This window comes from Gorilla gorilla, chromosome 1 (assembly GCF_029281585.2).
Source record: "Gorilla gorilla gorilla isolate KB3781 chromosome 1, NHGRI_mGorGor1-v2.1_pri, whole genome shotgun sequence".
Lineage (NCBI taxonomy): Eukaryota > Metazoa > Chordata > Mammalia > Primates > Hominidae > Gorilla > Gorilla gorilla.
In genome coordinates, this window is record NC_073224.2 from 51117551 (window position 1) to 51143220 (window position 25670).

The 25670-nt window shown below is 41.0% G+C and overlaps 1 protein-coding gene and 1 pseudogene across 1 annotated transcript; one reads left to right on the forward strand and one right to left on the reverse strand.

Annotated features, from left to right (window-relative positions):
* The first annotated feature begins 1572 nt into the window (after nucleotides 1-1572).
* On the forward strand, nucleotides 1573-25416 carry ELK4 (ETS transcription factor ELK4). Its single transcript, XM_004028257.5, has 5 exons — nucleotides 1573-1756; nucleotides 9496-9711; nucleotides 12507-13379; nucleotides 14272-14388; nucleotides 16714-25416. Exons 2-5 carry the CDS (start codon nucleotides 9505-9507, stop codon nucleotides 16810-16812), a joined length of 1296 nt encoding a protein of 431 aa, XP_004028306.1. The 5' UTR covers nucleotides 1573-1756; nucleotides 9496-9504; the 3' UTR covers nucleotides 16813-25416.
* LOC109027334 (gamma-aminobutyric acid receptor-associated protein-like) lies at nucleotides 7241-7981 on the reverse strand (annotated as a pseudogene).
* Nucleotides 25417-25670: the final 254 nt, after the last annotated feature.

Here is a 25670-nt window from a genome sequence, read left to right on the forward strand (position 1 = left end):
ATGTTAGGGGCCAAGACTGCTAGTGCTTTTCAGATACTGCACGTTCCTTATAAAACATATGTCTTAATATGTTTGCATGCTTTGGTAAAACTAATTTTGGAAAGGTAACATCTTTTGGTAGAGTTGTTTTTACAGGAATAGCTATCTTTGTGGATTATAATTACTCTGTATTATGGAAGAGGAGGCTGGAAATCAAGGAAGTGATGATTCTCTTCCAAAAGCCTACAAAAGGATGACAGAATCACATTTCACTCAGTGAGTTCAATTAACTATACATTCAATTGTGGGGGCAAAAATAAATGACACCACTATTTACTGGGTATCTACTATGTGCTAGGTAATGCACTAAGTACATTATGCTCTATATTTCATTTAATCCTCTCAGCAATGCTGCTCATTATCGTCATTTTACATGAGGAAACTGAGGTCCAGAAAGGTTAAGCAATTCACTACAGGTCACACAGCTAGTAAACGGCCTCGAATAACCAGTAACTCAGACACTGACCTGTCTTGGTTTCTTGTTAAACAAACATGTAATCTATTTCTTGGAGGTTTTGTTCAGCTGTCCTAATTTATGACTTTACATTCCTTCTGGTGCTAAACTGCTCAAGTAGCTTCTTGTATCAAGTGTGACCTGATTCCTTAAGAATTTTACTTAATGAGAACCTCTAAGCTTGAAACTCTTGCTAGGTGTTTCATGCACCTTGTTTTCTTTAATCATTACAACTCTAAGATATTGGGTTCTCTCCACCTTATAAATGATGACTGTTTTAGAGAGGTTAAGGTTGCTTAAAATTGGTGAGTTAGTGAGGGGTAGAGCCACGAATGGATTTCTGGTCGCTGCCTCCATCGCCAGGGCAAGCTTTTCCCACGACTCCAGCGCTTCCATTCGTCAGTCCCCAGGCTAGAAAGCCACAGTGTTAATTTAGTATTTATCAAGCGTTTGTAGTGTCCTGGGATCTGACACTTCGATGAGAAAGCTGTGACGGCCCCAACTTCTAACAGCGAGTGGTAAGGAGGACGAGGGACACAGGAGGGAGGAGCCTCTCGCCAAAGCTTAGCACCAACAGAAGTGGTCCCCAGCAGGTTGCTCTGCAAGCGCCATCTCTTCCCTCCAACCGAGGAGAACGTGGCACGCCTTTGAGGAGTCCGAGGTCCCGGCCCAGGCGGCAGCTTGGGTCCTGGCGGGTTCCGGACGGGCGCCTCAAGCACCTGGAAGCAACTGCACCGAACGCGACGGAGAGCGGCGAGACGACTCCAGGAGGCGCCCTAGCTGCATCCCCCGGCCACACGAAACCGGGGTTTGCGGGCAGACGCGGCTCACAACGCCCCTTAGGGTCGCGGCCCCTCCCCCCGGAAGTGACGTGTAGCGACTACGGCGTCTGGGAGGGACCCAGGAGCAGTCGGGGGGGTTTGAGAGTGGCGGCGGCCGCGGAGCGCCTGGCAGGCCCCGCGGCTGCAAGGAACGCCCCGAACGCGCGCGCCCGGCGTGTAGCGGCCCCAAGACCCGCGCCGCCGCTGCCGCGTACGGGGGCGGGGAGGGCGGGGCGCGAGGAGCCGCGGCGGCGGGAGATGCGGGCGGCTGCGGGCACCCGGCGGGCTCGGCTCGGCCGCCGCCGCCTTCTACGGCTCCGCCGCGGGGGTCGCAGCGGCTGCCGCGCCGTCCTCGAGTTTCCAGCGTGACGAGGAGGCTGAGGGCGGAGAGGCGCATCGTGTTCGAGGCGGAGACCGAGGGGGAGCCCCGCGCGCGGCGTCGGTGAGCGGCCAGCCCCGCGCGCCCCCTCGGGATCTCGCGGCCACAGCCCCACCGGCCGCGAGCGGGGGCGGGGGCCGAGGGGCGCGCGGCACAACAGGAAGTGGGGGCGGGGGCCGGGCGCGCGCTCCCTTTGGGTCCGCCCCCGGCCCGCCGGGCGCCGCGGCGCACAGGTGGACGCCGCAGAGCACCGCTGAGCTCTCGTCGCCTCTTACTTGGTCCCCCGAAGTCTCGTGGGCGAAAGGTGGCGGCGATTTTTTCGGCGTGGATGGGGAGGAGGGGAGCAATTCTGACTTTCTGTAGTGACAGGAAGTTGGAAAATGAAAGTACAGTAATTCAGTGCTTACCAAGGCCCGGTGAGGTTGCACCTCTTCCCCCAGACTTTGATCTCCTGTAGGGCACAGCGGCCGTCCGCGTTTCTTCCTCTCCCCTAGCTCGCCAGTCATCCGGTGTCGAGTTTCATTTCTTTTTCTACTTCGCTCCAGCGGCCCCCCGCCCCTCTTTACGTTCCGCCTTGTGCACAGCTGCATCGAGGCTGGTAACTTCATTCCTGGGAAGATCAATTGGAAACATCTTTCGGGGCGGGATAGTAACTGGCCTTGGAAGGAAATAGGGATGTTGTTGACTTAAGTAGTCAAAAGTACACACTTCACTTTTTCTCCAGCTATTGCTATTTGAAATTTGGGGAATTTAAATAAAGATTCTGGAGTTTTATGCCTCATCAGAATGGTTTGCCCATCTCTGGTTGATAGATCAGATCCTCTGTCCTCTTTTCCCACCCCCTACACCCCCTGGCTTGGAAAACTTGGTGCTTCAATATTTAGGCTTGGCAGCGGTGTTTTCATTAAAATGTAGTATGATTCAATATTTTCCCTTCAGGAACACTCTTCTCTTTGATTTTACTTAAACATTAAAACTGCGTAAGTGGAATCTGTTCATTCCTAGTGAAGTAGTGTCTTTAAGTTTTATTGTAAGAATATTGTAAGAACTGTGCAGGATCCTATACAAAGAGAGTATTTTTTAGGAGCCTGTGTAGTTAAAAACGTCAGGTTACTTTTGGTTACTTTTTGACAACAGTGAGTATTTTGATTCGAAACTAGGCTTGATACATTCATAACTTGGTTTTGTTTTAAGTAGCAGGCTGAAGAAAATTTGGAGACTTTGTGTTTTTTTGGGTCTTAGCTACTGTCTCTGAAAAATAGTTGGGCTATGGGTCACCACAGCAACTGGACTGTGTGTATTATAAACATGTTTAGGGTGGAAAAGGTTTTATTTAATAGAGACTTCCTTTCCTTAATACATTACTTCAACATGCTCCCTTTCAATTTAGGACAGGGATTGGTCTATCTTTGAAGTGTTAAAACAGAATCAATTATGTTTTCAGCCTTTACCCCCTCAAAAATCAAATACCTTCATTTGGACCAGTTAAGTGTTTTCTTCCATTGTTATAACTTTAAACTTTAAAAATTGCAATCGTGGAAAACTCGGGATTCCTGTAAGAAGGAAAATCAAGTAATTAGCCTCTTTTTTTTTTTTTGATAGGTAACAAGAATAAAAGGTTTTGTTTTGTTTTGTTGTGTTTTTGTTTTTGTTTGAGACAAGGTCTCACTGTGTTGCCCAGGCTGGAGTGCAGTGATGTGGTCTCTGCTCACTGCAACCTCCATCTCCCGGCCATTCTCCCACCTCAGCCTCCCGAGTAGTCACGCACTACCATACCCGGCTAATTTTTTGTATTTTTGGTAAAGACAGGGTTTCAACATGTTGCCTAGGCCAGTCGTGGACTCCTGAGCTCAAGCTCCCCCCTTGGCCTCCCAAAGTGCTGGGATTACAGGCATGAAGCAACCACATAATTTTTAATAACTGTCTTAGGGGATTTTTTTCTTTAGCTTTTATTTTATGTATTTATTTTTTGAGACAGGGTCTTGCTCTGTCGCCCAGGCTGGAGTGCAGTGGTGTGATTTCAGCTCACTGTGACCTCCGCCTCCTGGGTTCAAATGATTCTTCTGCCTCAGCCTCCCTAGTAGCTGGGATTACAGGTGCCCACCACCACGCCCAGGTAATTTTTGTATTTTTAATAGAAACGGGGTTTCACCATGTTGGCCAGGCTGGTCTAGAACCCCTGACCTCAAGCGATTTGGCCTCCCAAAGTGCTGGGATGATAGGCGTATGCCACTGTGCCCGGCCAGCTCTCTTTATATCTGATGAAATCATTGAAGATCATTGTTAATACCACACTTTTTGAAACTAAAATGAAGAGTTTTGACTTAACTATATAAGAAGACGTTGGCTGCTTTTCAATCAAAAGAATAACGATATCATAATTGAATTAATAAAATATTCCTTTAAAGTACCCAGTGAAAATGTCCACTTTATGTCTTTTTCTCAAAATTCATTTCTAATACTTCAGTCTAAAACCTCAAAGCCCATTTTTTCTTTTTTTTTTTTTTTTTTTTTTGAGACGTAGTCTTGCTCTGTTGCCCAGGCTGGAGTGCAGTGGCACGATCTCGACTCACTGCAAGCTCCGCCTCCCGGGTTCACGCCATTCTGCCTCAGCCTGCCGAGTAGCTGGGACTACAGGCACCCGCCACCACGCCTGGCTAATTGTTTGTATTTTTGATAGACACGGGGTTTCACCTTGTTAGCCAGGATGGTCTCCATCTCCTGACCTCGTGATCTACTTGCCTCGGCCTCCCAAAGTGTTGGGATTTTAGGCCTGAGCCACTGCACCCGGCCAAAGCCATTTTTTTTTTTTTTTTTTACTCTCCACAACCTTCTATCGTAGACACACTGCAGATGCTAAATAAGCATCAGCATTTTCCACAACAGCTCGGTTCTACCTTAAAGCAGCCAACAGCTCACCAGTGTTTGACTAAATACATGCTGCTCCACTGATAACCAACAGGGAAGGTGCAAGTTAAACCTGTACCATCTGGGGAACACCTGCTATTTTGGGGAATCTCCTTGGGTGCTCATTATGGAGACGTTAATTTGTTGTTTTTGTCTTTAGATGTATAGCTGAGGCTTTAAACTTGTAGGGCTGAAATGTTATCTACATAATAGGTATTAAGACTCTAGGATCCGGGTGTTGGAATTTTTTCAAAAACAAATGGAATAATAGGCACCACATCTGTGTAGGCTAGAGACTCCCATTCATCATCTAGAAGACTCTTGCCTTCATCATCTCACAAATGGATTCATACTCCACCCCTGTAAGCAGTCTTATATGAAGGTGATGTCTGGAAATGTGGAAATTGAGTTCTTGGCTTAAGATAACATTTACTAGAGAGTAGTTTTAACAGGATTAGATTAGAAATAATTGTTTAAGTGGGAAAGCTGTAGTAGAACGGTAACTTGCCATCATTAGGCATCATCAGAAGAAAGGCCTGTCAGGTAAACTCAAGAGACATAACAGGGAATCCCTGCCTGCTTCCACCATACTTAATGGCTGTAGTATAAAACCGCTATTTTAGCCCCGCTTAAGTGAGGCTATGGGGAACCGATTTCTAGCGGGCATGGTTATTTGGCATTAAGGTAGCACTTCATATTTGTGGATTATTATCGGTATCTAATATGTAATGCTTTTTTACAATGAATTAGTGATATGAGTGCTTTTATTTATTTGGAAAGTGGTTTCCCTAATGGACAGAGTACATGACTGTGATGAAAGAGACTTGGGACTCATGGCCTCAGCTTTTCCATGAATTCTGACTGTGGGCAGCATCTCTCCCTTTCTATCCTTTATTATTTTCCCATCGTTACTTTTAGATGACTGTCTCTGTACAACCAGCTTCAAAGTGATAATCGTGAGGATTACTGGAGGACATTTTGAGTGTTTCAGAAAAGTTATAGAAACCCAACTATTTTCCACTACAGTTTCTTATCTCTGCCCTTTTTGGAAGTAGGTATAGTTGACCCTTAAGGATCCCATCTTCTGTGAGTTAAATGTTGTTAGAATTAGTCTTCCCAGACCTAACTTTTATAATGTTTGTTTGTTTTAAAAATCTTTATTGAGATATAATTCACATACCATAAAATTCACCTCCTTAGGTGTAATATGCTGTGGGTTTTGTGCAAGCATGAACACAATCTAAGTTTATAATATTTTCTTTTCTTTTTTTTTTTTTTTTTGAGGCGGAGTCTCGCTCTGTCACCCAGGCTGGAGTGCAGTGGCGCAATCTCAGCTCACTGCAAACTCTGCCTCCCAGGTTCACGCCATTCTCCTCCCTCAGCCTCCTGAGTAGCTGGGACTACAGGTGCCCACCACCACGCCCAGCTAATTTTTTGTATTTTTAGTGGAGACGGGGTTTCACTGTGTTAGCCAGGATGGTCTCGATCTTCTGACCTTGTGATCCGCCCACCTCGGCCTCCCAAAGTGCTGGGATTACAGGCGTGAGACACCGCGCCCTGCCTAAGTTTATAATATTTTCATCACCACCAAAAGAAACCCTGTACCCATTTTCTATCATTCCCCACTTCTCTTCCCCGCATTTTAGCCCCCAGTCCTAAATAATTACTAATCTATTTTCTGTGTCTATGGATTTTCCTATTCTGGACATTTCATATAAGTGGAAACATACAATATGTGGTCTTTTGTGGACTGGCTTCTATTAGTCACTTGCATAATGTTTTCAAGGTTTGTCCTTGTGTGTGTGTGTACCTCATTCCTTTCTGTGGCTGGATGATACCCCATTATGAATGTGCCACATATTATTTATCCATTCATCAGTTGACGGACATTTAGTTTGTTTCTACTTTTTAGATGTTATGAATAATTCTGCTATGAACAGTCCTGTGTAAGTTTTTGTATGGACGTATGTTTTCATTTCTTTTGGGTATATACCTAGGAGTAGAATTGTTGAGTCATGTGTTAAACTTGTCCAAAGTGGCTACACCATTTTACATTCCCACCAGCAATGTACAAGGGCTTCAATTTCTCTGCATCCTTGCTAATAATTGTTATTGTCTGTCTGTCTTGATTATAGCCTTCCAAGTAGGCATGAAGTGGTTTCTCAGGTGGTTTTGATTTTTAGTTCCCTAATAACTAATTATGTAGAGCATTTTTTTTTGGTGGTTTCTTCTTTATTGATGTGCCTCCTACCTTCCCCTTGCAATTTCAGTCCCTTCCAACTACCCCCCAAAAAGAAGGTAGTAAAAGGAAGGGATTGCTGGGGTTCTGAGCCCCTTGGGCAGTCAGAAAGGGAACAGAAACTGAAACAATCACTGGATGTGACAGAGACTGACAATCAAGAAGTCTAAAGCAGAATGGGAAAGGCGGTCAGAGAAAGGGGAAGAAAGGAGAAAGGAGAGGTACGAGATGCCAACTCCACCATTACCCCTCCTAAGAGAGGCTGGAAAGAAAGCCTCAAACATTAAGAAGTGCCGGTCCTGAATAAGGGAGGTGGTGTTTGAGCTTGGAGGAGGAGGTCAAGAAAGGGAGGCCACCTCTCTGTAGAATGAGACCCCCCTTCCAGCTCAGGGGTAGCAGCATCACAGACTGTAGACACTTTAGTCACTGTAGGCAACGTAGAGAAAGAAGTCTTCATGGTGTTCCTGGTAGAGCTGACCCATTGTGGCACTGGTGGGCAGAATGACATTGTTGACAAGAAAAACAAGGCATCCTCAGCTCGGAGATGAATTCGCTTCCAGATCAAGAAGTAGAACTGGGCCGGGCGCGGTGGCTTATGCCTGTAATCCCAGCACTTTGGGAGGCCAAGGCAGGCGGATCATGAGGTCAGGAGTTCAAGACCAGCCTGACCAACATGGTGAAACCCCACCTCTACTAAAAATACAAAAATTAGCTGGGCATGGTGGCATGCACCTATAATCCCAGCTACTCGGGAGGCTGAGACAGGAGAATCGCTTGAACCCAGGAGGCGGAGGTTGCAGTGAGCCGAGATTGCGCCACTGCACTCCAGCCTGGGTGACAGAGTGGGACTCCATCTCAAAAAAAAAAAAAAGCAGCAGAACTGGCCAGCTGTGAGATCAGAAGGCACCAGGTATTTCTTTTGGTCCAGGTCTCCTATCCGAGCTTTGGGAGCCTTTTCTACTATCACCGGCACCCGGTCCGGGTATTTCTTTCCAGTCTTCTTGCTCTCGGAGCTGTGCGTTTCTTGAACGGATGCTCTTCTTTGTACACGAACTTCATCCTGTTGGGAACCAGGCTGAACTAGGCTGGGCTGAGGGAACCTGGGGGAGCCGGGAGGTGGGTGGCAGTGATAGTGGCGACAAGTAGGCAGATTCAGCCAATGCAGAGCATTTTTTCGTGTTTATTGGCTATTTGTATATCTTCTTTGCTATGATGTCTTTTCAAATTCTTTGCTTTTTTTTTTTTTTTTTTTTCAGTCGTAGGCGTTTTTTTATATATTTTGGATGCAGGCTCCCTTTGTGATACATGGTTTGAAAATATTCTCCCATTTGGGGGATTGTCTTCTCACTTGATGGCATTATTTGCAGCATAACAGTTTTAAATTTTGTTGTAGTCCAGTTTTGATCTGTTCTTGTAGTGTTTTAATGGTATTGATATAATTTGTTTTCAAACTCTATTCTAACCCATTGAGATCTCATTACTAGAGAAAGGAAGGTTTTTTGTTTTTGTTTTTTGTGTGTGTGTGAAGTATTCAATCATAAGATTCTTAGGACACACTTATACGGATTTGGCCAGAGTTTCTGCCCTAAAGAATTCTTCCTAATAGAAAGGTGTTTTGAAATTCTATGAGGAAAATACCTTTATGAGAGAGCATTCCTTGCTGCTCCTTTGCCTAAACCAATGGTTATCTACCGGGATGACTTTGACCCCTGGGGGAATATTTGGCAATGTCTAGAGATATTTTTGATGGTCTCAGTGGGGCAGGCGGTGCTACTGGCATCTAGTGGGTAGAGGCCGGGTATGCTGTTAGACAAACTGCAGTGTACAGGACAGCTTCCCACAACAAAGAATTATCTGGCCCCCAAAACCAATAATGCCAAAATTGAGAAACTCTGGCCTAAACAGGGAGATCCTGAAACTTAAGATATTAAAATATTTTTCTTCAATCCATGCCTTGATAATCACATAAAGATTGCTAATCAAAGGAAAATCTTTGCAGATGGAATCCCTGTGGACGGAACAGTGACAGAAAAGTTAAGAGAACACTGCTGAATGCAAAATGCTGCCAATTTGTATGTAAATGACATTTATGGTGATGGAAACCAGTTGGAGCAAAAGTAGATTATTCCCTACACCTCAGTCCCTGGGCCACCCTGAGATAGACACAAACACATACACTCACAGGCAGATAACCAAACCGGGTTGATTTAGACAGATGCTGGAATGGTGGTCTCCTGAGAGAATACAGCAATGAGATTTTAGGATTCAAATTTAACAACAGTGATTGACAGTCACTAGTGATTGACAATCATTGTTTTTTCCTATAATTTAGGGAACTAGCTTTATCCTCCTTGCAAGTTGCTTGTTGCTTAAGACATTTCTTAAGCAGCGTGGCATCCTTAAGAGTTTGGTTTCTGGGTCCAGATTGCCTGGGCTTAGATCTTAGCTTCACCGTTTACTTGTGTGATGTTGTACAAGTTCCTTAACCCTCTTATGAATCAGTTTTTTACGTAAAATGAGGATGCAGTAGTATCTACCTTATAGAAATGTGGGAATGAATTAATACATTTAGAGCACTTAAAACAGTGCTTGACATACAGTGTTAAATAGGTGTTGGCTGTTAATATTATCACATATCTTATCTATATTCTTTCAGCTCATTGCTATGGACAGTGCTATCACCCTGTGGCAGTTCCTTCTTCAGCTCCTGCAGAAGCCTCAGAACAAGCACATGATCTGTTGGACCTCTAATGATGGGCAGTTTAAGCTTTTGCAGGCAGAAGAGGTGGCTCGTCTCTGGGGGATTCGCAAGAACAAGCCTAACATGAATTATGACAAACTCAGCCGAGCCCTCAGATACTATTATGTAAAGGTAGTACACATGCTGATCTTATACTATACAGAGAACCTCCAGACAAGAACGATTCGTTCTTGGCTGGGCACAGTGGCTCACGCCTGTAATCCCAGCACTTTGGGAGGCCAAGGAGGGTGGATCACCTGAGGTCAGGAGTTCAAGACCAGCCTGACCGATGTGGTGAAACCCTGTCTGTACCAAAAATACAAAAAATAAGTTAGCTGGGCGTGGTGGTGGGCGCCTGTAATCCCAGCTACTCCGGAGGCTGAGGCAGGAGAATCGTTTGAACCCGGGAGGCGGAGGTTGTAGTGAGCCAAGATTGTGCCATTGCACTCCAGCCTGGGTGACAGTGAGACTCCGTCTCAAAAAAAAAAAAAAAAGATTCCTTGTTTTCTGTTGAGGTTATAGATACCAATTTCCTAGTTTATTTTAATCCAGTGTATTTTGTAGCTTCAGCAGTTTGGAATTAGGATACAAGGTATAAATGTTCCGGCTGAATCTCTACCAAATCTTCTTCTTCTTCTTCTTTTTTTTTTGAGACGGAGTCTTACTCTGTCGCCCAGGCTGGAGTGCAATGGTGCGATCTTGACTTACTGCAACCTCTGCCTCCAGGGTTCAAGCTGTTCTCCTGTCTCAGCCTCCCAAGTAGCTGGGATTACAGGTGGCCACCACCACGCCCAGCTAATTTTTTATTATTTATTTGTTTATTTTTTTAGTAGAGGTGGGGTTTCACCATGTTGGCCAAGTTGGTCTTGAACTCCTGACTTGAGGTGATCCACCTGCCTTGGCCTCCCAAAGTGCTGGGATTACAGGCGTGAGCCATCACAGCCAGCTGCCCCAGATTGTCTTTAAAAGAAAAAATATGTACAGAATTGGAATATGACAAAGGCAATTTGAGATTCTTGAGGATAAGTAAATATTCTCATGTGTGTCATAATTTACTTTAAAAATTGTGAAGCCTGGAGTAGTGGCTCATGCCTGTAATGCCAGCACTTTGGGAGGCTGCAGCAGGAGGATCACTTGAGCCCAGAAATTTGAGACCAGACTGGGCAACACAGGGAGACCCCGTCTCTACAAAAAACAGTCTGGCGTGGTGGTGTACACCTGTAGTCCCAGTGCCCAGGAGGCTGAGGCAGGAGGATCACTTAAGCTCAAGTGGTTGAGGCTGCAGTGAGCCATGATCACACACCACTGCACTCCGTGAGAACCCTGTCTTGTTGGGGGGAAAAGTCATATATGTACATATACACACACATATATATCTACATATATATGTTTTATATCTTAATTTTTAGTTTTAGTTTAGTTTAACCCAGGGAACACAAATTAAAACCTTGTACCTTAAGTAGTAGCTGTTTATACACAGAGTTGGTTTTTTAGTTAAAATTGCTGAGATCTTAATTTCTTTCACCTTTTTTTTTTTTTGAGACGGAGTCTTGCTCTGTTGCCCAGGCTGGAGCACAGTGGCGTAATCTCAGCTCACTGCAACTTCTGCCTCCCAGGTTCGAGTGATTCACCTGCCTCAGCCTCCCGAGTAGCTGGGACTACAGATATGCACCACCACACCTGGCTAATTTTTGTATTTTTGGTAGAGATGGGGTTTCACCATCTCTACGGGAGGCTGGTCTTGAACTCCTGACCTCAGGCAATCCACCTGCCTTGGCCTCCCAGAGTGCTGGGATTACAGGCGTGAGCCACTGTGCAGGGCTCTTTCACCATTAAGTGGTTGATCTTACCAGCTTTCCTGTCTGGAGATAAACTGGAATTTCTGAAGGAAGTAAGAACCTTAACAGATACTATGTTCTAAATTCCTTTTTCACGGCCGGGCGCGGTGGCTCACGCCTGTAATCCCAACACTTTGGGAGGCCAGGGTAGGTGGATCAGTTGAGGTCAGGAGTTCAAGACCAGCCTGGCCAACATGGCAAAACCCCATCTCTACTAAAAATACAAAATTAGCTGGGCATGGTGATCTGTGCCTATAATCCCACCTACTTGGGAAGCTGAGGCAGGAGAATTGCTTGAACCCAGGAGGCAGAGGTTGCAGTGAGCTGAGATCGCACCACTGCACTCCAGCCTGGGTGACAGAGTGAGACTCCATCTGAAAAAAATAAATAAATTCCTTTTTGCTTACTCAGGATGTGTATGGCTTATACCTTTGGAATTGTTTGAGATTGCAGTTCAGGGAGTTCAAACCTGCGCAGATATTTGGTTGAGAGTGGTAAGCAATTAAAATCCTTCAGTTTCTATGTAACATATTAGTTCAGTTGTTAATAAGACATTTAAATGTTCTTGCCTTAACTTCTCCATAATAATAGGGACTGTGTTTGGTATGACTAGATGAATTTAGGTAATTTTGAAAGTTTTAAGTAAGTGATGTCTACTTCTAAAATGGAGAACCTCATTACCAGCTTTTTCTTTTTTTTTTTTTTTTTTTTTTTTTTTTTTTTTTTTTTTAAGGCAGACTCTTGCTCTGTCACCAGGCTGGAGTGCAGTGGTGTGATCTTGGCTCACTGCAACGTCCGCCTCCCAGGTTCAAGGGATTCACCTGCCTCAGCCTCCTGAGTAGCTGGGACTACAGGCGCACGCCACCATGCCCTGCAAATTTTTTCTGTTTTAGTGGAGACGGGGTTTCACCATGTTGGCCAGGCTGGTCTCAATCTCCTGACCTCGTGATCCGCCCTCCTTGGCCTTCCAAAGTGCTGGGATTACAGGCATGAGCCACTGTGCCTGGCCGATGCCAGCTTTTTCGTGAACTATGGGATATAAGTTTATAAGAAAGGATAAAAATGCTTTTTTTTTTTTTTAACCTACAGAATATCATCAAAAAAGTGAATGGTCAGAAGTTTGTGTACAAGTTTGTCTCTTATCCAGAGATTTTGAACATGGATCCAATGACAGTGGGCAGGATTGAGGGTGACTGTGAAAGTTTAAACTTCAGTGAAGTCAGCAGCAGTTCCAAAGATGTGGAGAATGGAGGGAAAGATAAACCACCTCAGCCTGGTGCCAAGACCTCTAGCCGCAATGACTACATACACTCTGGCTTATATTCTTCATTTACTCTCAACTCTTTGAACTCCTCCAATGTAAAGCTTTTCAAATTGATAAAGACTGAGAATCCAGCCGAGAAACTGGCAGAGAAAAAATCTCCTCAGGAGCTCACACCATCTGTCATCAAATTTGTCACGACACCTTCCAAAAAGCCACCGGTTGAACCTGTTGCTGCCACCATTTCAACTGGCCCAAGTATTTCTCCATCTTCAGAAGAAACTATCCAAGCTTTGGAGACATTGGTTTCCCCAAAACTGCCTTCCCTGGAAGCCCCAACCTCTGCCTCTAACGTAATGACTGCTTTTGCCACCACACCACCCGTTTCGTCCATACCCCCTTTGGAGGAACCTCCCAGAACACCTTCACCACCACTGAGTTCTCACCCAGACATCGACACAGACATTGATTCAGTGGCTTCTCAGCCAATGGAACTTCCAGAGAACTTGTCACTGGAGCCTAAAGACCAGGATTCAGTCTTGCCAGAAAAGGACAAAGTAAATAATTCATCAAGATCCAAGAAACCCAAAGGGTTAGAACTGGCACCCACCCTTGTGATCACGAGCAGTGATCCAAGCCCACTGGGAATACTGAGCCCATCTCTCCCTACAGCTTCTCTTACACCAGCATTTTTTTCACAGGTAGCTTGCTCGCTCTTTATGGTGTCACCATTGCTTTCATTTATTTGCCCTTTTAAGCAAATCCAGAATTTATACACTCAAGTTTGCTTTCTGTTACTTAGGTTTGTCTTAGAAAGGTTATGTGTGATTGTCATGTGAAAGTTACCCCATTTCTCATCTTAATTAGGATTGCTAAGATAGAAAGTTTGGAGTATTTTCTTAAAAAATTCATTGTTCTACAAGTAAATAAATATTTTGATTTTTCTATTTCCTCCTAAAGGAAGTACACACGCTCTCTCGCTCTCTCTCGGTCTTATAAAACTCGTTGGTGTCTTATAAAACAAACAGTGATAATCTCAAGTTAGAAAACAGTAGGTCCTGAGAACCGTAAGAAAAATGACTGGTGTGATGTTGAGTAACAAGTTGGTACAGTTACTTTAGCTATTTATTAACTTGCTCATCTCATAGAACATTTTAATAGATTTTTCACAGACCTCATTATTAAAAAAAAACAAACATGCTGGTGTCTTGGTTACCCATTATTCCTCTGTACCTGAATTCAGGTTGGTTTTTCTATTTGGAAAAGACTTTATAAATGTTGGCTTAAAAAGAGGTTGAGCACCAGAATCTCAGAATTTACCACCAAAGAACTCATCCATGTAACCAAAAACCACTTGTACCCCCAAAAACTATTGAAATAAAAATTTAAAAAATTTTAAGTAGTTATTATCACCTTTATCTTTCTTAGTTTGTAAAAATGATTTTTGAGTTTTGTCATGATAATATTTTAGACTTGGAGATATTTGGAGTGGAGGATAGGGCAATATTTAGGTTTGGGTTATTTGTGTGCTGTTTCAAGGATAAAACATCCTGGTAAGTCATTCAGTGAATATTTTTGCTTTGTGTATTGCAGACACCCATCATACTGACTCCAAGCCCCTTGCTCTCCAGTATCCACTTCTGGAGTACTCTCAGTCCTGTTGCTCCCCTAAGTCCAGCCAGACTGCAAGGTGCTAACACACTTTTCCAGGTAATTTTATAAATATCTGTCTTCTGTAGTTGGAGCATGTTAAATGAAGAAAGAGGCAAAAAGGCAGGGTCCCACTATTCAGTTTAATCATTATAAAAGTTCTATTTAATGAATATTCTTTTTTTATTTTTTTGATATGGAGTCCTCACCATGTCACCCAGGCTGGAGTGCAGTGGCATAATCTCAGCTCACTGCAACCTGCACCTTCCAGGTTCAAGTGATTCTCCTGCCTCAGCCTCCGGAGTAGCTAAGATTACAGGTGTGCAACACCACGCCTGGCTAATTTTTGTGTTTTAAGTGAGACAGGGTTTGACCATGTTGTCCAGACTGGTCTCCAACTCCTGACCTCAGGTGATCCGCCCACCTTGGCCTCCCAAAGTGTTGGGATTACAGGCATGAGCCATTGTGCCCTGCCCAATGAATATTCTTTAGATTTATTTTTGAATTTCCAAATGTTAATTTTCTAGCTGGCAAACAGCTTGGATAAATATAGCAAAGTTTCATTTTCATTATTTACTATTACATACATTTGAGTTAGACCAAGAATTGTTCAGTACTGTAGGAGATTTAGAGCCTACCCCAAGTTTTTGTCACTAGAAATTCTCTATTAAAAAAAAAAAAAATGGGCCAGGCAGTGTGTGTCTCATGCCTGTAATCCCAGCGCTTTGGTAGGCCGAGGCAGGAAGATTGCTTGAGCTCAGGAGTTTGAGACCAGCCTGGACAACCTAAGGAGACCTTGTCTGTACTAGAAATAAAAAAATTAAGTTAGGCATGGTAGCACGTGCCTGTGGCCCCTAGAGCTACTTGGGAGGCTGAGGTGGGAGGACCGCTTGAGCCCAGTAGATCAAGGCTGCAGTGAGCTATAATGGCACCGCTGCACTCCGGCCTGGGTGACACAGTGAGACCTTGTCTCAAAAAAACAAAATCCACACACACACACATTCTCTCTCTCTCTCTTGCTCTCTCTCACACACACACACATACACACACACACACATATATATGGGGGATCTCTGCACATAGGTTCCCTCTTTTAATTAAGGATTAAAAAAAATTTTTTTTTGAGGCGGAGTTTTGCTCTTGTTGTCTAGGCCAGAATGCAATGGCACGATCTCAGCTCACTGCAACCTCTGCCTCCTGGGTTCAAGCGGTTCTCCTGCCTCAGCCTCCCGAGTAGCCAGGATTATAGGCATGTGCCACCATGCTAGGCTAATTTTGTATTTTTAGTAGAGACGAGGTTTCTTCGTGTTGATCAGGCTGGTCTCAAACTCCTGACCTCAGGTGATCCGCCCGCCTCAGCCTCCCGAAGTGCTGGGATTACAGGCTTGAGCCACTGCACGCGGCCCAAGCATTTTTTTTTTTTAATAGAGAAAGGTCTTGAAAATGGTATATCAAACAGTCCCATTTCTCCCTCAGTCAGAATTGATAATTTATCAACATTTTATATGTACATTTTTTAAAAAATGAATATTATCTCTTCACCAAGACGTTAGGAAAGTTCTTGCCATTCCTAATGGGTTTAGCCATTATTTTGCCCAAAACACTTAGATGTTATAACTTAAAGACTTTCTTGGAGTCAATTCATTTACTTATTCATGGTTGACTATCTCTGATTTTCTTATATTTTGTAATTTAACTTCTCATTCTTTTAGAAATGAAATGGTAGGGAAAAAGAAGAAAATTAAAAATCTCTCTGCTTTTTTTTTTTTTTGCCAACATTTAAAGTTATTGAATAGAAAAAAAAGTTGAGAATTTTTCATTTTTTTTTTCATTGCCACTCATGAGCAGATAATTGAGTTATAGAGTCAGCTGAGACTTTAAGCAAAGTCATAGTGCTCCTGTAGCTTCAGCCTGGAATCTCCCTGTAGAGCTGGCCTTAGAATACTTGATGGGGAATCCTTTTCTAGGATGAGTGCCCTCTATTTATACCTTTCTGGATCTCTTTTTGAGGGTTTATGATTTGCTCCGTAATTGAATTACACTCTGTAGTGCATATTGTCATTTACTTGAACTTTCTAAAACCTTCATTTGAGGTTAATTGTAAACCTGTGTACCTTAGGATATGAAGGAAGGTACAGGTTGTTCTTTGTTTCTACTCCATTGAGGTAACTTGGAGAATGTTAATATTTAATATGTTAGGACAAAAGATTTTTGTTTCTAGTTTTTGTTATGACATCATATTCTTTTATGATAAACAGCCACTGCCTTTGTCCTGTGAGCCATTACAGAAGGCTGTTGTGTTTTGCCTCAGGTAATAGAGTAGGATAGAAAGTAAAAGTTGGGGTTGAGTAATAGGATGATAACATGTTTTGTTTTCTTTCTCAGTTTCCTTCTGTACTGAACAGTCATGGGCCATTCACTCTGTCTGGGCTGGATGGACCTTCCACCCCTGGCCCATTTTCCCCAGACCTACAGAAGACATAACCTATGCACTTGTGGAATGAGAGAACCGAGGAACAAAGAAACAGACATTCAACGTGATTGCATTTGAAGTGAGCAATTGATAGTTCTACAATGCTGATAATAGACTATTGTGATTTTTGCCATTCCCCATTGAAAACATCTTTTTAGGATTCTCTTTGAATAGGACTCAAGTTGGACTATATGTATAAAAATGCCTTAATTGGAGTCTAAACTCCACCTCCCTCTGTCTTTTCCTTTTCTTTGTCTTTCTTTCCTTCCTTCCTTTTCTTTTCTCCTTTCAAAATATTTTGAGCTTTGTGCTGAAGAAGTTTTTGGTGGGCTTTAGTGGCTGTGCTTTGCAAAAGCAATTAAGAACAAAGTTACTCCTTCTGGCTATTGGGACCCTTTGGCCAGGAAAAATTATGCTTAGAATCTATTATTTAAAGAAATATTTGTGAAATGAATTGGCATCTTTAGGACTAAGTGTGCTCTGTTGAATGGCTTAAAGTGAGCTGTTCCTAAGCAGTGGAAGAAGAAGAATCATTCCTATTCATACAAAGTAAGATTGGAGCAGTCATACTGGGGAGATTGTTTTGTGTGAACTATAACGTGTAAGCAACTCCATGAAAAGGCATCTTGTTTACCTTTATTCAGGGTGGATCTCTTAGCCATATGTATGATCCTGTCTGAACCTGTCAACAGAGCATGGAGCTAGTCTATTTCACTATAGAAAGATTTTTAGACCTGGGGTTTAAGACAGTTTTTGGAACACCTAGTAAGAATATGGGACCTCACATCTAGCACAGAAATGCTATTTGCCCTCTGGGTGGTATGATTATATGCCCATGGAATACAGCATGGGAAATGATCACTTTTAGGAGGATGAACTTGGATTTTGAATATTTGAAACATCTCTGAGTAAAAGATTCGATCAAATAACTTGAAACAACATGTAGTGGTTTTCTCAATTAGAAGATAACCAAGTGAAGGACCTGTCTTTTTCCTGTTCATTTTACCTCATTTTCTACTATACATTTATCACCTTTCCTTTATGTTTAAGGTTGTTAGAGGTTATGATAGTTTTAAAGATGCAGTTAGGAAGGTAGAATTCAAAGTGAAGCCTCCCCAGTCAGGAGCGAAGATGTGCTTATTTCCTTTTTTTTTTTTTTTTTTTTTTTTTTTGAGACAGAGTCTTGCTCTGTCACCCAGGGTGGAGTGCAGTGGCGCGATCTCAGCTCACTGTAACCTCCGCCTCCTGGGTTCAAGCAATTCTCCTGCCTCAGCCTCCTGAGTAGCTGGGACTACAGGCATGCGCCACCACGCCTGGCTAATTTTTGTATTTTTAGTAGAGACGGGGTTTCACCATGTTGGCCAGGATGGTCTTGATCTCTTGACCTTGTGATCCGCCCACCTCAGCCTCCCAAAGGCGCAGGCATGAGCCACCGCTTATGTGCTTATTTCTTTCAACTTTTTTTTTTTTTAAATGGGGAAGAGCAGAGTTCATTTGGGAATGCTTATACATAGGGATTGGATTGTTCATATTAGTAGTAAAAAATGTAGGCCTTCTTCTCTACATTACCAAATTTTTAAAATATTACTATATGGTAATCAATGCCAGGTACAGATTTGTTGGTTCCCCAAACTGAATTGATATCAGTATCACAGTGGAGTCTTTTGAAAATTAAAGTCCAGGATTAAATTATATGTTGTCACCATTCACCACCACTACCACCCTCCCCCACCAATCTCTCCCACCGGTTAAACTCGTCTTCTAATCCTGTAGAATCACATGAACTAAATGAAGAAGTAAGAACTTGAAGGCTCAGACTGACACTGTTACAAACTAGCATCTTCAGATGCATGGTATTTACTTTAAATGTGCTTATATACAGTGTAGAGAAGCTCTTGTATAAGAAGACATCTATGCTAGCTAACTTAGTAGTAGTAGAGGGAACATATTCAGTGAGCTGCCTTTATATCTGTAGTGTCGGAGACTTGTTACTGGTTCATTTGTGGTTATCAGTTGAAGGTTCTGTTCCTGAGATGTGCAATAGTAGTGTTGAAAGGTATTGTTTAATAGTGATGGGGAACAGACATATTGGACTTTTTTCCGTATTAAATTATTTAGCTTGCATGCCTGTTTGAAATTGGACCTCTCAGCAGCACTTTGAAATAGTTTTAATTAGGTTAACATTTTGTACATTAAATAAGTAGATATAGATGGTTGATTTAACTAGATGTGTTAAATTTTGAAAGCACAAAGGTATTTTATCTTTTTGAATTAAAGGAGAAAAGCCATTGATTTGTTTTCACAGACAGTATTTTTAATAATTAACTGTCTCAGCACAGAGGTACCTTGGAACCAAGGGCACCATTGAAACTCAGTTGAAGCAACTTCCTAGTAAACCATTTTAGTGAGTCCTTTTTGCATAAATCTATAGCCTCTCAGAGGTGTGAGGCTGTCACAGATTGGTGATCTGCTATCTCTTTGAGATCAACTAATTTGGAGAAGTGTGTGTGTGCGTATCCTTTTTTAAGTCAAAGTTTACAACCTTACTGCAGGTGCATGAGGCAGACAGTTCTGTTTATAGACTACCTCCTTCCTGGAAAAGTCTCAGCTTCATATTCTGTTGAATATATGCAGAATTCTTAGTGTGAAAGGTGATGTACCACTTCAGATCAGTTTTCACTGGAGAGACTTGTAATTGGTAGCTGTAGCTCGTATCCATCCCTAGTCACTTTGCTAGGATGAATGCTGTTGGGCAGCAGTAGCCTAAGTTACGGAAGGGGAGCAGATTGAATGGGGTTTTGAGACATCTTCTCTAATACCTTAGCTTTCCTTCTGCTCTGGTCGCTATCCACTCGGTCGTGTGCTAGAAAATGTTTAACAACCAGGATCTCTGGGGTGGGGGTGGGGGGGAGTGCTGAATTTGTAGCATTTGCTGCAAATATAAATTATAAACAAAATTCTAATATAAATTAGAATTTTATATCAAATTCTTTGATATAAATTAGTTACTCCTCCTGTGGCTGATTTCAAGCTACCACCTTAGAGTTCAGAAAGGATGTGCACAGTTGGCTCAGAGCCGGTGCTGGCAAACCATTGCATTTACTCCACCCAAGAGTGGATTTTCACATAATTTCTAAAATAATTTTTTCTTGTTTATATACTGACTTTTCAAAATACAAAATTAAAATATCATGTCTGACTTCAGTGATCTTTTTATTTTTCTTTTTTTAGAAATGAGATCTTCAGTAATCCTTTAATTTAATTTTTTAGAGATGGAGTCTTGGTGTGTTACCCAGGGTGGACTCAAACTCCCGGGCTCAAGTGATCCTCCTGCCTCAGCCTCCTGCATAGCTGGGCTACAGGCATGCACCACCACACCTGGCTTAGTAATCCTTCTTTATTAATGGTTTGTCACAGTATGTTTGTGATGTTATATTGCTCATGGCATACTTTATGTGTTCGAACAAAGGTGGAAATTTCCATTGATTTTTTTTTTTAAATGTATGCACAAACAATCTGGATTTTGAGGACTATGGTCAGGAAAAAAAAAAGAATTAGAGGCCCTTAAGAGGTCAACCGTAAGCTTCTTAGAGTTAAAATATGAGTTTAATTTTTTCCCACATTTTGACAGTTGAAATTTTGATAGGGACAGTAAACCTATGAGCCTCTATTAGGCTACTGGATTTTTTTTAACTGGAAAATTCCTTGAAGATTTACATACTATATTACAGATTTTAAAAGTCAAGACTGACTTAAGTAAATCAGAGGTTTGGAATTCTGGAGCTGTAAATCCAGGCTGTTGATAGTATCACTTCAGTTCCATTCACCCCTGCATTGTGTGACGTCCAGTCTGACAACATTGTTTCATCCTGATCTGACTTTCTACTATGATTCTTAAGTTCTTAAAGGTGTCCCTTTATGTTTTTGGTGAATGTAAGCACATTTAGAGCCACTCAGTACCACTTCTCAATACCTCTGAAGCAGTGGTTCAGAAAAGGAGTGTCCAGCCTTTTTGAACACACAAATTGATCAGTAAGAGTTATTGAACATAAAAACTTTCCCTATTAAAAATTCATATGGGTATATGTTAAATTATATACCGCTATACCAACGTAATATGTGTGTTATAAAAAAATACACAAAAATTGAAATGAAGGATGGCATAGAAAGTAATTCTTGAGTAGCAGTTATAGTATTTTCTTCCCACACCCCAGTTGGTTGTCTTGTGCACCCTCCAGAAGCACACGCTTTTCCTAAAGACTGCTGACTCAGGATATTCTCATTCTAATCTCCAAACATATATGATGCTCCTCTTATGATATATGGAGAAATCCTAGAGATTTGGAGTTTTTCAGGAGAGCTTATTGTCAACTTTTGAAATTTCACATTAATTCTTTTTGATAAATTCCCAAATAATAATCCATTACCACATGTTTTCCACAGCTTTATTCCTATTACTTTCGTCAGCCTGTTGTCTCTTATCTTCATGTTAGGTATGACTCTATTTTTATTTTACTAGTCTGCTCACAGACTTCTTTGGGACTTATGTTATATTTTACCAACAAATTTAGAATTATTTCAAGTTGCTTTATGTTAAAATATATAACAAGTTACATTTTCTTGCTGCATTAATAAGTTTTTGATTTTTAAAATCTGATATTTCAGCAACTAAAGGAATACTTTTCTTTATAGGTCTGTTCTGTTTTTAACCTCATTGACTGTATATGTTTTATTTACCCGTGCCAGGAGTCTAGAATCATGCTTAGGTGCCATTCTTAGGTATGAAAACAAGTTTGGAGACCAATGCAGGTCTCTGTGCAGAAATCTGGGGCTCTAAATGAATTACCAAACCAATAGGAAAGTTAAAATACTACTCATGATGTAGTGTGTCATCTGAAGCTATGATAGAATATATTATTTCTAAAATAGTATTGAGAAGTTAATTGTTCAGTCCATAGTAGTGTAAGTGAAGTGTGGAGGTCAGCCATAATTGTCTTTCTTCAGCAGGTACTCTAACCAGAGACTGGGTTCTGTGGAAAATAGAATTATATTCTTGGTTTGGGATCAACAAATGTTTTGTTATTGTTTTAATGTTGCTGGCATTGCCTGAAACAAAGTGCCCTGTTATTCCTCTTATGTCATCAGAACTCTGCTTACTGAAGTTGAAGTTTTAATCTTAGGATCTAGAATTCTTGTGGTTGGTCGTGTATTAAGAAAAGAAGGTGGTTTGATTTTATTTCTTGTACTTGGTGGAACCTGTTACTATACGAGTCATGTTTTGACCTGTAAGCCGAGCAAATCTGAAAGGTGAATCGTTAGTGGTAGTATAATGGTTTCATTTGAAGCTGTCAGTTTCTTCAAGTCACTTCTCTGAAAAAAATTGTGATAGATTGATAGCCTGCCAGAAAATAGCAATTTCTAAGGTGCTGCCATCCACACTTACTTATTGTGAAATATGAAAATCCAGAGTGGTTTTTATGAGAGGGGAAATACTGGCTCTAAGCTTTCTACAGAAAACAGGAAATTCATGCTGTTGTTGACATAATTTTAAAGGAAACTTTTAACAAGAAAATTCATGAGGGATACAATCATAGTTAATCTCTTGAGTGCTAATCATTTGAGTATAGTCCACATCAGGAAGTTTTATGAGGTTGAAAACTTTACTTTGAAATATTTAATTGGGAGACTAGACCATTTCTTTTTCCAAGTCATTCTGATTTATTGTCCTAGTAAATGTATGTGTATGCATATATACTGATGTATTCACTGAATGTGTGTGTGTGTGCATGTAAATCTGTTTTCATAGGGAACATACATTGATGGCTCCTAGTCTATTTTATACTAAAACTTAAAAAAATTTGCTGCACTTTGCAGTTGCCACTTTTTAAAAGATTAATGCTTTGTACATTTCAGTAGGCCTTAAAGATGAATTGCTCACCAACATTTTAGAAATACACTGCTTACATGTGACATACTCTAAACAAAGTCATAGTAAACTGTTCTCTTAGGTTCATGTATTATTGAGCAAATAAGGATGTCCTTTCTTAAAATTTCTACATTTATGTTTGCTTTTGTGTAAAATCTTTATTAGTTTGTAAGTTTCTCAAAGAGGAGGTTTATACTGGAAGCAGTATTTCTAAAGTACAGAGATTCGACCATGGATTGAATACAGTAATGGAGGAATGCTGGCATTGTGGCCTAATTTGTCCTTTTAAACTGTATGTCATTAGTATTAGCCAAAACCTCAGAGTGGAGTGTCTTGGGCTGAATGATCTTCTCAACTTTGCCTTGTTTCCCATCTCATAAAGGCTCTTTCTGGTTGTTTTCCCTTCCAAGGATTGTGAGTCATGCTCACATAGGCCTGGGATCTTCTGGATGGGGTCGGGGAGGAGGTGGGGGTTTCCTGTGGCTGGCCCAGAGTTCTAGCCAATGGAATCATTCAAGAATGCCTAAAGTTCAGGGGTGGGAATGCCATATATTGGTGTTAATCACTTGGCACTTTCTTGGGCACCAATATTAGCACTGTTTCATTTTTAATAACTGGAAGCACTTAATGATTATTTTGTTTGTTTAATTTCAACTTAAGGATATTGAGGGTCAGGGAAGTAAGGTTTATTTCTTGTTTATGTTTTCTGGAATTTATAGGGTGTTTGTAGAAGGGATAAATGGGTTACCTAATGAGCCATTCTTCTAGGCTCTGTAAGGTATGCCCTTTTGGCTAGGATATTTTAAAATAATTTGCAAGCTTTTAATATTGTGCTTTGTAGAAATTTATGATTTTTAAAAATAATTTGCAATTGATAGATTACACTTAAATTTATAAAGTATCCAATTTTAAGTTTCTTTTCTGTTTGGTCATTGTTGCTTATTGTCTGTTGTGTAGGGGACACAATCCTGACATTTCATTGTTTTTTTACTTGGGGCAGTATTAACCAGTGGCCTTTGTATGTACATTCATTGCTTACATTTATTGTTTAAGTGGTAGAGTAGCATTTTTATGAACTTCCCTGTTCGGTATTAGTGAAATTGACAGATGCGTATATGTAAAGATAGAAAAGAAATGAATACAATTAATTTTTTATTCCTTGAGGCCTATTTATTTGTTTTGGCCCTGGATCTTTTCTAATCACAATTATATTTCTTTATTTTTGCCTTTGAGCAGTTTCATTTATCTTTGTGGGCAGGGAAGATTAAATATGAAATTCAGTCCAGTCATTTTGCTACTGGTTAGCTTTAGTTTGAGGCAAGTAAAAATTTTTGATTAAAATTAGTTTCTTAAAATTATGCCCTTGCTTTACCAAGTAATCAAATTGGCTAAAAAATAAGGGTATGTAACTTTGCATTTTGAAGAACAAACCAATAATTTTTCATGAGCCCTACTCGATCTTCTTTAAAGAAGACCTTCCTAAGAGACAATTAGGGATGAGTTTGATTAATGGGAAATAACTCTAGGTTAGATTATTTTAAATTCCATACACCAAGTGATTTAACCACAGTGGCAGTGGCAGTTTCTGAACCATCAAGTATGAACAGCACTTAAAAATTAAAAGATGCTTAATAATAAACTCTTAATTTTCATTAAGCCAATCTGTAATTCAGAAGAAAAGCATATGTCTGCCATGGGACTATTGCAGTGCGTCTCCATCAGTGTTAACACAGGAGAGATGTGTTATTTTATGTGTATGTCTTAGTTTGGGATATGTGGTAGTAAGAACATGTCAAGAGTGCTTTCTTCAAACCTGTCAGCTCAACTGAGAAGACAGTTACTTCATTGCTTATTTTTTCCCTTGTTTTATTGAAATCTGTATCTCATATCCAGTATCTAACACTTTGTAGAGATACTTACATATAATGTAAGTGCACACCTACCCAGAGGAATGGATAACTGTTAAAGTGTTAATAATAGCTCGTCTTAGTTGATTTCAGCATAATTTACATTAGGGAGACCTAAAAAGCACCTTCAAAGTATTAAAAGCACCTTTTTTTTTTCTTTTTCCTAAAAAAGCAATTAAAATGGTCACTGCTAACATTTATTAAAATTCATGTTAGTTGATGAAACAGCTGGAGGGAAGCTGCCACATCACCTAGCTAAGCAGTCTGACTTACCTGTTGGGAAACAAAGGGATATTGCTCTAAGATTGATTAGGATGATTGTAGCTAGAGTCTTGAATTCTATCTGTATACGGCAGAGAAACTTTATAGAGAGTGTAGAGAGGTGAGCGAAAGGATGCAAAAGCACTTTGAGGGCTTTATAATAATATGCTGCTTGAAAAAAAAAATGTGTAGTTGATACTCAGTGCATCTCCAGACATAGTAAGGGGTTGCTCTGACCAATCAGGTGATCATTTTTTCTATCACTTCCCAGGTTTTATGCAAAAATTTTGTTAAATTCTATAATGGTGATATGCATCTTTTAGGAAAGATATACATTTTTAAAAATCTATTTTATGTAAGAACTGACAGAGGAATTTGCTTTGTATAATGCAGGCTGGCTTTACAAAAGCACTGTAGCAAATTTACTACAAGTCTAAAAGTATACATATATGTTAATAGATATATGTGCAACTAGATATGGACAGCAATTGTATTTTTTTAAATAAATATTTTTAACAAAACGATTTTCTGAATTGATTATTTATTCCCTTCTCTCACATTCATTGAGGTGGTCTCTTTACAGTCTCTGTATTACATTTTCATCCATGCTAACTGTGGGTCAGGAAAGAGTGTTTTCCCAATGGCTATCATTAAAATCTGGCCTTCAACAATTTGATATGTATCTACATTAAAATATTTAAAGTCTGGATTCAGATAGGTGGTGAACAGGGGAGATTGTAAAATGATTGTTGACATAAAAGGAATTGAGAGAGAA

Excerpts from the sequence above, each read along its gene's own strand:
- ELK4 (XM_004028257.5), top strand. The coding sequence starts at position 9,505 with ATGGACAGTGCTATCACCCTGTGGCAGTTCCTTCTTCAGCTCCTGCAG. Across the intron at positions 13,380-14,271 it reads CACCAGCATTTTTTTCACAG|ACACCCATCATACTGACTCC; the intron begins GTAGCTTGCTCG and ends TGTGTATTGCAG. Across the intron at positions 14,389-16,713 it reads GTGCTAACACACTTTTCCAG|TTTCCTTCTGTACTGAACAG; the intron begins GTAATTTTATAA and ends TTTCTTTCTCAG.